This window comes from Aptenodytes forsteri, unplaced genomic scaffold (genome assembly GCF_000699145.1).
Source record: "Aptenodytes forsteri isolate BGI_AS27 unplaced genomic scaffold, ASM69914v1 Scaffold54, whole genome shotgun sequence".
In the NCBI taxonomy this organism is placed as follows: Eukaryota; Metazoa; Chordata; class Aves; order Sphenisciformes; family Spheniscidae; genus Aptenodytes; species Aptenodytes forsteri.
In genome coordinates this window covers 14,201,230-14,215,823 of record NW_008796044.1, presented here as the reverse complement: position 1 = coordinate 14,215,823, position 14,594 = coordinate 14,201,230, and the positions used below count along the sequence as shown (strand labels likewise).

The following is a 14,594-nucleotide window of genomic DNA, read 5'->3' as shown; positions in this document are numbered from 1 at the left end:
CGCGGAGCGGGCGACCTCCAGCGGGGCCGGGGCGGCCGGAGCGGGGTCCCCGCCCCGGGACAGCGAGCACCCGCCGGCTCCGACTGCGCCCAGCCTCCGCGGGGGGCACGGAGCTGGGAAAGGGCCTTTTACGGGCCACTCTAACGAGCACGGCCCGTAAGAGGTATCGACCATCGGGGATTTTTGGTCTTTCTGTGCCACAGCCCCTGTTCGGACTGTAAGAGACCTTACCTGCAAAGCCCAGTGGTCTCCCACCATGCATTGTAACGCACTGACTTTATCACAGTGAAGCGCCCCGTCTGCTTTAGGGAGCCTTTCAACGAGAGAAACTATGCTCGTATATAAGCGCTAAGTTCCCCCAGACTTTGCCAAACATCCTTGCCTTTTTCCTCTGTTACAGATTGCATCACGTCAACTCTTAACTCACCTATAAAACATCCTCGGATAACTTAATGCCTGTCTAGACTCTGGGCACATGCTATACAAATCCAAATGTGCTCTTCGCCTCCTGGCCACAGACCCTGCCCTTCGTGGAGTCATTCTTCTAGGTTAGATGGGCGAAGCCTAGAACAGAGTTAGAAAAACCTGCTAGGAGTGGTGTCAGCATCTAGTAACCGTGTTAGTAAAACACACGCATGCACACAGCTAGACCGCCCGTGCTGTAGATACACACTGCTTTGTTGTAGCCACTATTTCCAAATCAGCCAGGCAAATCCGCATCATTTGCTATTTCCTGCTCTTCTCCACATGCCTGAAGATACAAAGAATAAAACCCCATTTTTTTGTGAGCAATCTCTTCCTCACCTTCTTCTCCCCCTCTCCTTTCCATGAGCCTGCTAAAACTTGGCTTACGAGCTCTATGAGGTTGATTGCATGTGCACAGGACCATCACTTTGGGGGGGCTTCTAGGGTGCAAAGCATCTTGTCCTAAAACATGTCCACAGGACCCCAGCCCTCCTCACCACAGAAATACCCGGAAACTGTAACAGAAGGAAGGACTGATCATGACTGTAGTGGCTAAGCCCTCTGCCCCAAAACTCCTAACCCCTTTCCTATTAAGGTTAACCCCCAGCTCAACTCTTCCCCTGCCCTGCTCAGCTTGTGAAGTTCTGGATCTCATACACTGTTCGCACTCCAGAGACAAAGCCTGCTCTGTTCACTTAAAAGACAGCTTTATTTTGTCCTAGCATCCACATTCAGTAAAATGTCTGACTGACCCGTTATAGAAATGCATACTGCTGGTCTGCCTGGCTGAACCACTCACAGATTTACGGACCGTATTTTTAAGGTACAATAGCTAAAAATCAGAAGTGCAGAGAAAGAAGCGAATGGATCTTGTAATTATTCACCAACAGCTATAGGCAGCTAGCATTAGCTTGATCCAAACACGTAAAGATGACAAACCACCCCAATTACATTCACGTATTAACAAGACAACGTGGTCTGCCTGGCTGAACCACTCACAGATTTACGGACCGTATTTTTAAGGTACAATAGCTAAAAATCAGAAGTGCAGAGAAAGAAGCGAATGGATCTTGTAATTATTCACCAACAGCTATAGGCAGCTAGCATTAGCTTGATCCAAACACGTAAAGATGACAAACCACCCCAATTACATTCACATATTAACAAGACAACGGGGGGGCGTGTGCATAAAAATCTCTTCCCTAGTAAAGACAAGACCACTGAGGGCAGCCCAGAGCAGAAATCAGACCTGCTGAAGGCAGACCCCCCGGCACCTGGCTGTAGCTCAGCTGCTAACAGCCCTGCGCTGCTTCACTGGGGAGCCCGGGGACCTTGGACCCGTGCCCCTTCAAACACACACTTCTTTTGTACGTGCCGTAAGGCCTGCAAAACTCCTTGGCACCTCGCTGCAGATGCCGTTATTAATCTTGACGGTGCATTTTTTAAGTTTACTGGGAGAAGGAAAGTGAATTTAAACAGGTTTTTATAATACATATATATTTTTTCTAGCATATTATCTCCTTCAGCAAGTGCAATGCATTTTAGTAACATTAACAAAGGCTAGAAGTACTCCTTAAGCAAGAGTACACGATCCTTCCAATTTTGATAGTACTGTTTTATAGTTACAGTTTTATAGTTATAGCAGCATAAAACCCTTTTTTTCCCCCCATCTGCCTTTGATTTGCATCGCTTAGCTGATACGCCCAGCCGAGTCCTTGCTTTGCCTCTGAAGGTGTGGGATGGAAAGTACTGTGGGAAGAAGCAAGGGAAGGAATTCACTCCTGTCCTCCTCAGTCCTACCGAGCTGACCTGGATCGCACCAGCTGTTACGTTTTCTGTCATGCAGAGAAGAAACAATGATGTGAACATCAACATCCCAGGAAGCGGGGGTGTCTACTATGAGATATAATCAAGCACAGGAGGTGGCACTGGTTACAGAAGATAAGCTTTCAAAGCCTGTCCCAGCTATGTTCTACCCCCAAGTCAGAGATAGGCATGTCTGGAGCCTCTTGCAAATTAAGCCTCCTCCACATCAGCAGAACAAGGACATCAGTTTAAAATCTTACTCTGCATTAGGACTTACTCAGCAAGCACAAAACCTGAAGTCAGGCTCCTGTGGAGCCGAAACAATTTACTGTTTCCTTCCTTAAGAAAGGCTTGCGTGGTAAATGGCCAAAACTTGCTTATTGCATCTACACTGACAGCCAGCCTGAATGAACCCCACCACGGAAGCTTCCCTTCCTCCTGCTCAGCAAGCCCTACATACTGTGTCAAACGGATTAAAAGAGCGTTGAGCAAGACCAAGAAAACATCAACTTAAACACGGAAGAGCAAAAACTACCAAAGTGCATTAATGGGGCTTGGAAAGTAGCACCATTTTCTTCTCAACTCAGCACCCGAGTTCAGAGTCGCCACTGAGAACCCGTCCCTCCTCCTTCCCGTGTTATAGTCCGATGACAGTGCTTCTCAGTTGCCAAGGTTACTTTAATTTATCAGTAATTAGAGATCAAGCTCCACAGAAATATGTATTTGAAGACTTCAGAATGATCTTGTTACTACTGCAAGAGAAGGGCTTATGTATGCCACAATGCCGTGGCACGCCGTATTTCTCTGCATTTTTCTCCAGGGGCAGTATGATCCTTCTAAAAACTTTATCATGAAAATACTGATCTTCAATGAATCAAAACAATATTGAAAATATGAAATGTTACTTTTCAGACCTTAACAAAAAAATTACTTGTAACTACTTAACATTGAAAGCATCAGACTAATTAGCCAGCCAGAGCGCAATGCACGCTGTTTAACAGAAAATCTGGGAAAAAGGTGCCCCACAAGAGAGATACCTACGTAGAATATGCACTGGTTTCAACCATGCTTCAGAATGCTATCACAAAGTGTTACACAGCATGATTAGGTAGCCTTAGCCCTTCAAATCTTTTCTTTATGACTAGTAAAAGGAAGCTAGTTAAAAACATTTACTATTTTCAAAACTTGTTCAGCTAGCCCACAGACTCCGCACCTCAAGTCAGTTGCTTAACTAGCCCCATCTGCAAAAGGAGAGGGGTACAGTTTCAAAGAGAAAACGATTTTCAAAAATGAAAATTACTTTTATTTTTCACTTTGATATCCATAAGACTACAACTGTTGAACAAGGTAAACATAACAGTTATACAAAACATATGTAAATATTTACAGACGTAACTGTACAAAATAATTTAAAGTTTACAAAAGTTTCATGCAACCTCTGTTGACTGACACAGTCTAGGAAATCTCCCTGGAGAAGCATAAAAGATCTTTGAATTTAGTTAGTTATTAACGGTTCAAAAAAAGGATGCTGCAAGGCTTCATCAAGAGTAATTCTTTTGGCTGGATCATATTCCAGCATCCTGCGAACAAGGTCAAACAGACTTTGATGTTCTGTGTCTTGGCAATGCATGAATTCCTGAAAGGAAAAAAAAAAAGGAAGTATTTTAGAGAGATCCTTCACAACTGCAAATCTAACAAAGTAACAAAAATGATGTCTCCTACCTTTAAAGGCTTACAGCGTCTCCTGACGTACCGTCCTGCAGAACTGTGTTCATCCCAGTCCAATTGGTCGTGGTGAAAATAATGCTTTCTGCATGACGAGGAAAATAATTTTAAGATAGTGTCAGTGCATAAAGCAGGCAGATGCTTTTCTAGGAAGTTTTGAAACACCATGAAAGTGTTCCTGCATATCCCTCTGCATTTGGGAGCTAACATCTCTTTTAGCTAATATTTATTCAGAGACCACTGTCACAATATTTAGGAAACAGGTCCTTCAGTATTCCAATCAACAAAGAAGCCACAGAAAACATATTTTCCATTACTGACATTTAAAGGGATGGATGCTTTCAGGTGTTCCCAGAGAACAACTTGGTCTCATCTGCTAGTAACAAGAAGACAGTTTGTCAATCTATCAACTTTTTAAACTCTGCAGATTTTATAAGAAATGTTTTTAAGTGGTTAGCAACTATTTAACAAAATCAGCTATTCCCAAACGTCTTTAAAAAGCGTACTGCAAATACATGAGGCTACCAGTGCAAATAAACTTCTGACAAATCCACACCTCAGCATCACATGAACACTGCTACATAAGTAGCATTTTATTTTTTAACTACTACTTGACTCTATTCCAACTGCAGCTAAGTTTTTCCTCATTTTTCAAAATGCATTATGAATCAGCTGGACAACTGTAATAAACTAAATACATCACCCAACCCAGAATTATTGGAATTCTACTATAACATGAGTTACAGGATTATCTAGATGAGCTGGCAGGAGGGCAACTTATTTCAGAAAGAGAAGGGACCATCAAATCTCACGTGCTCTGGATTTTGGACATATGGGGGTTAGGGGGGGTAGCCCTGTGCTGGCTGCTTCTCCTTGCAATGGAAGTGGGAAACTTCTGTTGCATATAGTTATCTTTGAGGAAGAGAGAAAGATCACTGAAGCACATGTCTGAGGGATATGAAGGGACAGTGGAAGAGGCTGGCAGCTGTATTTGCAAGACAGGACCCTCTTTTGCCTCTCAATATAAATCCTCTGATGACAGCAGATTCTTTATTCTCTCAGTTTATAGAAAAATCAATGTCTAATACTGTTCTGGTGACTATACCAGACTTAGCTTTAAAGACTTAAGAACATTCATACTCAGTTACTGTTCGAGAACCTGGCATTTTGGTTGCTGGCAACTCAGACTAAAACCAGAACAGAGGACTACTGTCAACTATTTAATTCACCTAAACCTGACACAATTTCTTGCAATAGACTAATAGGTAACAAGAAGCCCGGAAGCCTCTTTGTTGAACTTCAGAACCTCACGGCTAACATGGAAACTTTAAAATTTCCCTTGTAATAGGAAAATATTAGGCAATTTACTTCTTCTGTAATGAACTTACCTGGATTTCTTGATCATGTGAGCTGGCAGAGGCCCTAGTATTCTTTCCATCATTGCCAAGTGTTCTTTACTATCATGCGTCTGTGTGGAAAAAGCAATGAATGCACTTGTCACGTTTTTCTACTCTCAGCCACTTGGTAACAACACTCATCTACAACCAAGATGTTTGTCTGAGTACTGTCACAGTATACATTATCACCTTAAATTATTAAAAATAGGTTACGCAGTGCAGCTTGTTATATAGCACTGTCCACAGTTAAGATGGCCCCTGAACAACCGAGTTCATAAGCCAAGTTTTGCACAAGTATGTTTTCTTTACTCTTAATTCCAGCAGTATCTTCAGACTCTAGACAGGCTCCATCATCCAAAAAAGCCCGAACAGATCATCTTAAATAGTCTGAAGGTGATATCCAAGACATCACATTTTCTTAAATAGTCTGAAGGAGATATCCAATACATCACATTTTCATATATGCATGCTGACTTTACAATCTCATCTATGTAATACTTAAAAAGCCTGTGAGGTTATGCCTTTTACAGTAACAGTTAAGTACGTCATTAAAAGATCAAAATCAGTAGTCTGTAACAAAAACGTTCAATTTAACTTTAGGTACATACCTGAAACACTGTAAATCCTAGGTAATACTCAATTAGAATACAACCAATACTCCAAACATCACAAGGCTGCGACCATCCCAGTGCTGCAAAATAGGAAAAGTTTATGTTTTACTTTTTAGTGTATTCTCAAAACCTGTAATCCACAAAGCATATGCCCAGTTTCCATGCATTTGCTGATGCCCATTTTCCCCCTCCACACTTCTCCCCAAGCCTTGGTGGAAGAAAGTGGGAAAGGAACACGTTTAGACTTCTGTTTTTAGAGTATTTCTTTTACTGTTTACTCTCAAGAATTCTAACGCCACCATCTGTGAGAGATGACTGAATTATGAGAACCATGAGCAGCTACTCCAGTTTATGAAGTAAAGACATCTGAATGAACTTTAATTGTCAGAAGGTTTAAAAGTCTTTACTGACCTAAAATAACCTCAGGAGCTCTATAATGTCTTGTAGACACTAATGTGCTGTGGTGCTCATCATCAAAAGTTGCACTTCCAAAATCAACGACTTTGATGTCTGTGTTTTTTAAAGTGCGTTCATCTCGCTTCTGCAAGAAAATCAAAATGCGATTCGTTAGTATTTTTTAAAAGCATGCTTAGGCAAAAAGTATTCATCACATTATCTTTTTTTATCTGCAAAATACTAGTTAATGTAAAACGCTAAAAAATTAAGCCTACGTAACAAAACACTCCTTCCAAATACATCAGTTCCCATTCAGCTAAAGCTCCAAGAAAGAGGAGCTGGTAACAAAGCGATTTAATCTGAATACTCAAAACAGCTGAGTAAAGACCTTTCCCACAGTAACAAAGCTCCTTTCCTCCTTTGTTAACCTTCAAGTTAACTTCAGGTAGTTGTTACCCCTGTCTTGGTTTTTTCTGTCCATTGGTGCATACACTCATTTATATAGTTTTAGCTCTAAAATAAAGAAATAAAATCAAGCCTTATGCTTAAGCTAGAGGCAGTGAAGTCCACGCTGCTCTTCTGTCTCTAAGAAGTTTTCATACTTTGAAAAAAGAGCAGTAACATAAAAAGAAACTCATATTTAAGTGATTTGTGCAGACAAGTTCTTACCCTAACGTGGTGTCTTAGTGTTTTCTTAGGTTTAAAAGGAAGACCCTGGTGAAGAATATTCCTATTCAGGGCCCATGCCAATTGTAACACTGCCCAATGATCAACATCACATGTTGATGACAGACAGAAAATTCATCTTAGCTATTAAGCCAAGGACTACAAAACTGACAAGCACTTCAGACTCCAGGGTAATCACACAGAAAGCCAGATCCGACATTCCTCTCAAAACACAGGGATGCTTTAAAGAAAGAAATTCAAATGGCTTAAGAAATATGAAGGAAAAAACTTGGCTAAGTTCAAAGCCGTCAACACAATGCTCCCTACGAATGCCAGAACTTCATTAAACAGCAAAGAACTTAATTAGTGATCAGATGAAACAGTTTAGTTTGAATCAGAGCAAAGTTACTCGCTTAGCAGAAAGTTAGTACATCTCAAAGAGCACAAAAAAAATTCTAGGAAACATAACTATCACTTGACCTTTCTACACTTTTTTTTTTTTTTATTTTTAAAAAAATGTTTATATGAGCCCAGATCTTTTTTTTTTTTTTTAGTAGAAGAGAAGTTCAGATGAAGCCAGAAGTAGCCCAATTCAAGTTGGGCCACAAAGAACAAACTTACCATTTTGGCATTGTACTTCACTATGTAATCAGACTCCACAAACAAGATATTTTCAGGCTTTAAATCTGTATGAGTTAGTTTATTATGGTGTAAAACTACAAGGAAAAAAAGAACAGTATTCCATAATTAATAAATTGTTTTAAAGGGGGGGGGGGGGGACGAAATTTTTGGGGGGGTTGGGAAGAATGAACATTTTTGATAAAGAGTATTGAGATTTACTTACAGTTTATAGACTGGCAAATTTGGTAAGCCATATTTCTGATGTCATTAATATGAAATGGCAGAAAGCTGTTTTCCTTAATAAAGTCATAAGTACTAAGTCCCAGTAGCTCAAAAACAATGCAAACATGGCCATGATGATCAAACCATTCGAGCATCTGGACACAGCGGCTTAAAAAAGAAAAAAAAAACCAAAACAAAACAAATGAAAACTCAATTTATTGAATAATTATCTTCCGCAAATCCTTAGTATGCTGACTATTCTGATTTTATACTTACAAAGCACTGCTTGGATCCATGGTGTTTAAGTGTTCCAACACCTGTATTTCTGAACGGGCTGCTTCCCGGTATCTACCAACATTTTTCACAATTTTAACTGCTACATGCATTCCTCTCCTTTAAAAGAAAGTAAAGCATCACAAACTGTATCAATTATTGTTAAGTACCTACAACCCCAAAGCAGCTCGATTTTAATAAAAGAAACACAGAAAAAAGAAACACATAATGATTAAAGGTCAGAGAATTATGAGTTGGATTAGGGGAATTCGACTTAAGCACATTGAACTGAACCAGAACTGTTTTTATAAAGAAATAAAATACCGATCTTTCCTTTGTCAAATACTCATAGTATATGCTACATTAACTACTTCTCAGCCTTATTATCTCATCTCAGGTAGAATAAACATCAGGAATCCACTTGCACGATGATTTAAAAAAAAAAATTAGCAAAGTTCTCATTTGAGGAAAATACTGCAAAAATTCGACGTTTTTTCCTCCAACTTGCACAACTTGTTCTGGCTCTTTTCCAGTGCTCCTATGGAATCAGGGGAATTGAGTAACTTCTGAAGTTCAGATTCTGAGTATGTTATACTAGTGAAAACTGACCTGCGCTCCGTGTCACATTCAAACTGTAAGGCTATTACTTAAATGGAACACAGATACACAGTTCATTCTATCCCATTCACCCTTAGACAATTTTTAATTGTCTCTGTAGAGCTATTTAGAGTCTAATGACTTAAGAATACTGTCTGTCCTCATGACACGATCTCAAGCTCCTGAACAGACTTAACTTGTGAAACGACAGAACAAACCAACCAAAGGCAGAGGAAAAAATACTAGAACCATGCCACAGAACTGCAGATATAAAACATATGGTTAAAATAATCTGAGTTTTACTAACTGTTTAAAACTCCTAGCACATACAGAAGTAGTGGAAATACAGTAATTTTCTTCTCCTCTACCAACCATTCCATCAAAAAAGGATTGGATACTGGAGTACTGTGTATTCAGAAAAACGTCAAAGAGTAATTCTGATTATGGAGACTGAGGAAAGAAATTTACAGCTCGACCAATTCCAAGCAACTGCTTTCAAGCAATTGCTTTCACTAAGAACCAAAACTACTTTCTCAGCATCTCACTGCATCATCTTCTAAGTCAGTCTCCCAAATCAGTTCTGTACTCTTTACATACCCTCACATTCTCTAGTTACGGCAGCAGCACTTGTAGAACCAACAGAAAAACATAATGAAGCAAAACATAGCTCTCCCTCTTTAAAAAGGGCAGATGACATCTACTTAGTATTAGTAGTTTGCACCATGTGGTTATACAGCTTGTATAGGAAAAAAAAAAGTATAGTTATAAAAAGGTTTATTTTTGAAAGAAACCCTCTCTAGGCGGGTATTTCCCAAAACAAATGTGGTTAAGGAAGTTTATTGTTAAAGACAGATTCTCAAAAGCTTAGAGGAAAACCAAAGTATTTCTCTGTATACCGACTTGTACAAAGTCAATACCATCCAAGGGCCTTTCACAGAGCAATAGAAGAAACAAGAAACATCTATGGTATTGGAAGAGATGACTGAAGAACCTTAAAAACAATCAGGGACAGATGTGGTATCACCTGCAAATCCTTAAAAATTTTTAACTACAAATAAGCTTACAAGGTAGCTCTCAAAAACAGTTTAATTTCTTTCTTAGATATACTGCAACACTTTATTTGAACTGCGACTTTCTTTTAAAGAAAATGTCCCTGAGCTTTAATTTCTGAGTAGTGTCTTTTGTCATGAGATCCGCTTATAAAGATAACCAACACTTACATATCATGATCTATGCACTCCACTACTTTTCCAAAAGCTCCTTCTCCTAAAGTCGCAACAATTTCATCTAAAAAGAACAAACACAAGTTAGAATTATAAAACTACTTAAACAAGAATGAATATTATTAATGTAGATTTAAAAATGTGCCATTACAAAAGCATAATTACTTTAAATCTCAGCATCTGAATGCATTATTTTATTGGACGGGTGTCATGAAAACAGTTAGCCAAAAAAAACTATCTCTTGTTCTAATCTCAAGATTCAAGTTCATTTACTAATTGGAACTTTTTGAACACAGTATTTAAATTCTACAGAAAAGATATGCAAAAAAACAAAAAAGCACAAAAAAAACAGAACAAAAAGAGCAATGAAGATTTCTTTAGCCCCCCTCCTCTGACATACTATTCTAAACAGATTTTTTGCTGAAAAGTTTTTAAAAAGTGTTGAAAAATGTTCTATACATCTTGCTCTTAGAACGTCTCCACTTTCACAGATCAGGTGACCCTCCTCATCATCCTCTACACTCCTGGATCTTTTCCTTCGGTGACTCTTCTGGAAACGGCACCAAGATCGTCCAGCCAATCAATATATCAGAGTGAATTCAGGGCAGAATACGCAATTCATTCAGCGGGGAGATATTCAGGCATTCAGTTACACACCAGGCCACGAACAGTTGGCAGGAGCAATTTCAAATTCAGTCCCCAGAAATTCACAGGGCACAGTTTATGTTACAGAAGAAAAACATGGCAAGGAACAGATTTTCAGATAAATACTTAAAGTGATAAAGCAACAGAAAAAACAACACAATTTTGTCTCTCAAACAGTGGCTTAACTGAAGACAGATTAAGAATGCAACATCGCTATTTCTAATACTTTGCTAGCAAATAGCAAAAAACAGTATCTATTTACATATCTAAGCTTACAGTCAGGTGAAATGTTTCTATTTTTAAAACATACACTTTATATAATCTAAACATTAAAAAAATCAAGTAATTTTACTTCCCTCATGTTTAGAGAGAGAAGAAAAATTACTCTGAAGTCCTTAATTTGCATTGTATAATCTAATACAACTTGCTGTTTCTATCGCAGAAATGTGACATAAAACACCTGGAGCTGAAGATGTATCAGTGGGCATCATGCCAATAATGAGAAATTCAGAGAGTACGCCTTCAAAGAAGGCAAGCAGCAAACTTATCCCATCTTCAGTAAGACATTAGCTGCCATTAGCCAGGCACGTGGCTTATCAAAGTTTTCTGGAATCAAGTGTAGAACTGTAGAGCTTGTTCTTATCAATTTACCAGACATGCACGTTTCATAGCTCCAATTAAGCTTACATTAAAAAAGCATGTCACTTCAATTACTTTTAGTAATAGGATGGATGGCATCTCACAGTCTACCTGAAAAAACACAGTTCACTATGCTGTAAAGCTAAAAAGTGATAACTGTACTTTGAAATAGGATAGTTACCTGTCTTCATTTTCGAGATAACATTTTTCAGATTAATCCCAGTGATCTTAACTACCAGCCACCTATGTTCCCAGTGTATAACTAGTACTGATGATAATCCCACCCCCCACCCAACACTGATCCAAAAGTCTCAACTAAGAACATATTCATATGCTCATAAATGGACTCAACTACAAAGCCTTTTTTAATAATATAGTATTTCTTAAAAGTACTGTGACCAGGAACTGAAGTTCTAGCACTCACTTAAGAACTTGTCTATTACCACTAATTCATTAATAATAAAGTTAAAAATTACTCATACCGAATGTGATTGGTGACTGGAGCAATGATGTCTCTTATGCTTCCTTTTATGACTACTTTTCCTGCTCCGACCAGAGGATTTGCTATAGTGATGATGGTGACTCTTTTCATAGTCTCTGTGATAATGCCTGTGGTCATACACTTCACAGAAGTCATTTCTGTATTCCTCAACATATCTCCGGTCATGATGGTCTCTTTCATTTATGGCTCTATCGTCCAAATAATGACTGAAAATATATTTTAAGTGAATGTTCTCCACTTCAAAAACTTGAGGTTCCAACAAGATAAGTGACTTGAGTTGAGTTACAGTGTTACACAGTATCTGTCTTTACACCAAGAATGTTTTCTAATTGACTCCCTCCCCAAAAATAGTGGAGCTTTTGATGTTACTTTATTAGGAATCTAACAACATTGTCACTCTCAAATACATAGCAGCCATCCACATGAACAATATATAATCTGTCCACAGTTTGCACAGTAAATAAGAAATTCAGACTCAAAAGGAGAAACACTTCCTAAAATATACTGAGCAACTCAATTACAATCTCCAAAGTCACAGGATAAATCGCTTGCGATACAGCAGTAATTCCCTTCTATGTTTCCAAAGCTCAAATTGTTAAAAAAGAAAAAGAAAACCCGGAGACTGAGAGAAGTAGCATTGTTCTTAAGTGCTCTGCATTAAACATTAAAAACCTCACAGAACATCTGGATCAAGGATCTTCTGCACATAAAAAAACCTTTAAGAAAGCCGCTGAGGCAAAGAGCCCCTATATTGCTGTACACCTACCCCTTCCAGCATTTTATAAGCATGAGTATCAGCTCTGAAAAGAATTCCATGGGATCTTCTTCTCAGGGAAAAAAAAAAAAAACCAGAAAAACACATCCTTCCAGTGAAAGTCGTGTGGGAGAAAAAGCAAACCACCTCCAAATTAGTAAGAGAAACTCATACTTACCATTGTATTAAATGAGTAAAGAAACCTCTTCCTTTTGTTCACATTAAGTAAATGAAAAGGCATACTTTTTACTTGAAATTTAATATGGAATGTATTCAATACCAGACTCAACCGACAACAGTGAAACAAACTAGTAACATTTACTTGTTTTTATTAAAGAATTTCTATTTAATGGTTCAGATACCGCGTTAACAAAACCAACTACCTCTTAAGCTTGTCTTAAGTGAGCCAAACCTTAAGGAATTGCCAACTTTGGGCACTCAAAAACTCCTATCCTGAAAATGTATTTATTTTAGACATGATAAGAAACATTAGCGCTACTCAATTCAGAGTCTTATACCTTTCTGAAATGTGATTTGGTTTATAGTGCTTGCTTTCTTGTCCACTGCTGTGGGACCTTTTCCTGCGTTTATGGCTGCTACTGTGCTTTCTTTGATCCCAGCTCTTTCTGTCATCCCATTCAGGACAATGAGATTGTTTTGAATGCCGCATCTGCCACTGAAAAAAACCAAATCAACAAAAACACATAAAAGACAAAAGCATTACACTGGTATTTGCAGATGCAAGTCAACTACTGTAGTTTGATCAAATATGACAGAACTAGAAAGAACCATTTCCTCAAACAATTCTTCCTCAGCTTCCCCCACATATTATTTTGGTTTGGCGAGTAGACACAGCTTTCTCATCCTAACTCTGTGACACTGTTACAAAACACAAATCGAGATTAAATAGGCCAACTCATCTTCACTTAATAGCTTCAAACATGTCATTAGAGCCTATTTTAAATAAACTCTCAAGTGACTACAAAGAATAATTTCCTTAAAGAGTCTTCTGTTGGAGAGAGACCTTCATCTTCAAACATCCTCTCCGACAAAACCTGGATTTAGTTCTTCATGCTATATTGTACATAAGTTACTACATGAAAGTCAAGTATGTACAATCAGTCTAAAAACTCCTCTCACAAGTCTATTTAAAGATCACTGTTAAACAGACACTTTTTAAAGTTTTAGCAACAATCACAGTGAACTCTGATATATGAACACGTAACTCTGTAGTACTATGAGCCAAGCCACAATTTTTGAACCCCATTAGCATGCAAGCGTGCGGGTGTTTTACAATTCAGCTGATTCACCAAAGACAAAACCCACCAGCTTCCGTTGCTCGATGCTATATGCAGGAATTCTGTGTTCAAACAGGTACATGCACAACTGAAAAAAAAGGAAAGTAAAGCACAGCTGTAGAATTAAAAGTATAAGAAAACCAACCATTATTTGCTTACTCTTCTTCAGCAGGAGTTTCGAAAATAAGAATAAGCTTACATATCTACTTCAGTATATTCTGAAGAATTAACTAACACAGAACTAGAAAAAGTTTCCATAGTAAGCGGTGACAGCAAGAAAAGTAGTCTAGAAGACTAGATACAAAGATAGCACTAAAAAAAATCATGATTGTGTAAATTTACATAGAACAACGTTGGTTGCCTCTATACCAACTGCAGGCATTAAGAGGGAAACTTGTAAATGGCAAGCCTGTTCTGAAAAAGAGGTTTTTTTATATTTTCATATTATTTGTGACAGGCTGGTAGTTAAAAAAGAACACAATAGACACCTGCACCAATGTTTTTTACAGAAATCTGTTTTTAAAATACAAATACAATGCAAACAGTGACGAACTGTGCAGTTTGAGAGACCTGGAGTGACTGGTACACCCGCTGAGTCAGTCATGATCTAGGTCTCGCAAAAATCTTACTCACTTACGATACATTAATAAGAAATAAAAATACTAATGTATCGAATGTCAAACAAAAATGCCTGAAGGATCAAGACAAAATTAAAACGGATTAGTGTTTCATTTACATGCCTGAATTTCTTCTC

The 14,594-nt window shown here is 38.3% G+C and overlaps 1 protein-coding gene across 2 annotated transcripts; it reads right to left on the bottom strand.

Moving 5' to 3' along the window:
* Positions 1-3,551: 3,551 nt before the first annotated feature.
* Positions 3,552-13,939, bottom strand: CLK4 (CDC like kinase 4). Of its 2 annotated transcripts, XM_009285882.1 has the most exons (13): positions 13,869-13,939; positions 13,061-13,218; positions 11,769-11,994; positions 10,462-10,552; positions 10,000-10,066; positions 8,186-8,302; positions 7,911-8,077; positions 7,688-7,782; positions 6,416-6,545; positions 6,002-6,084; positions 5,385-5,464; positions 3,994-4,081; positions 3,552-3,907 (listed from the first exon to the last, which is right to left on the bottom strand). In XM_009285882.1, the coding sequence occupies exons 1-13, from the start codon at positions 13,920-13,922 to the stop codon at positions 3,767-3,769; spliced, it is 1,497 nt and encodes a 498-aa protein (XP_009284157.1). In that variant the 5' UTR covers positions 13,923-13,939; the 3' UTR covers positions 3,552-3,766. The 2 variants fall into 2 exon arrangements, with proteins under 2 accessions (XP_009284157.1, XP_009284158.1); XM_009285883.1 differs by lacking the exons at positions 10,462-10,552; positions 11,769-11,994.
* Between the last annotated feature and the right edge of the window lie 655 nt (positions 13,940-14,594).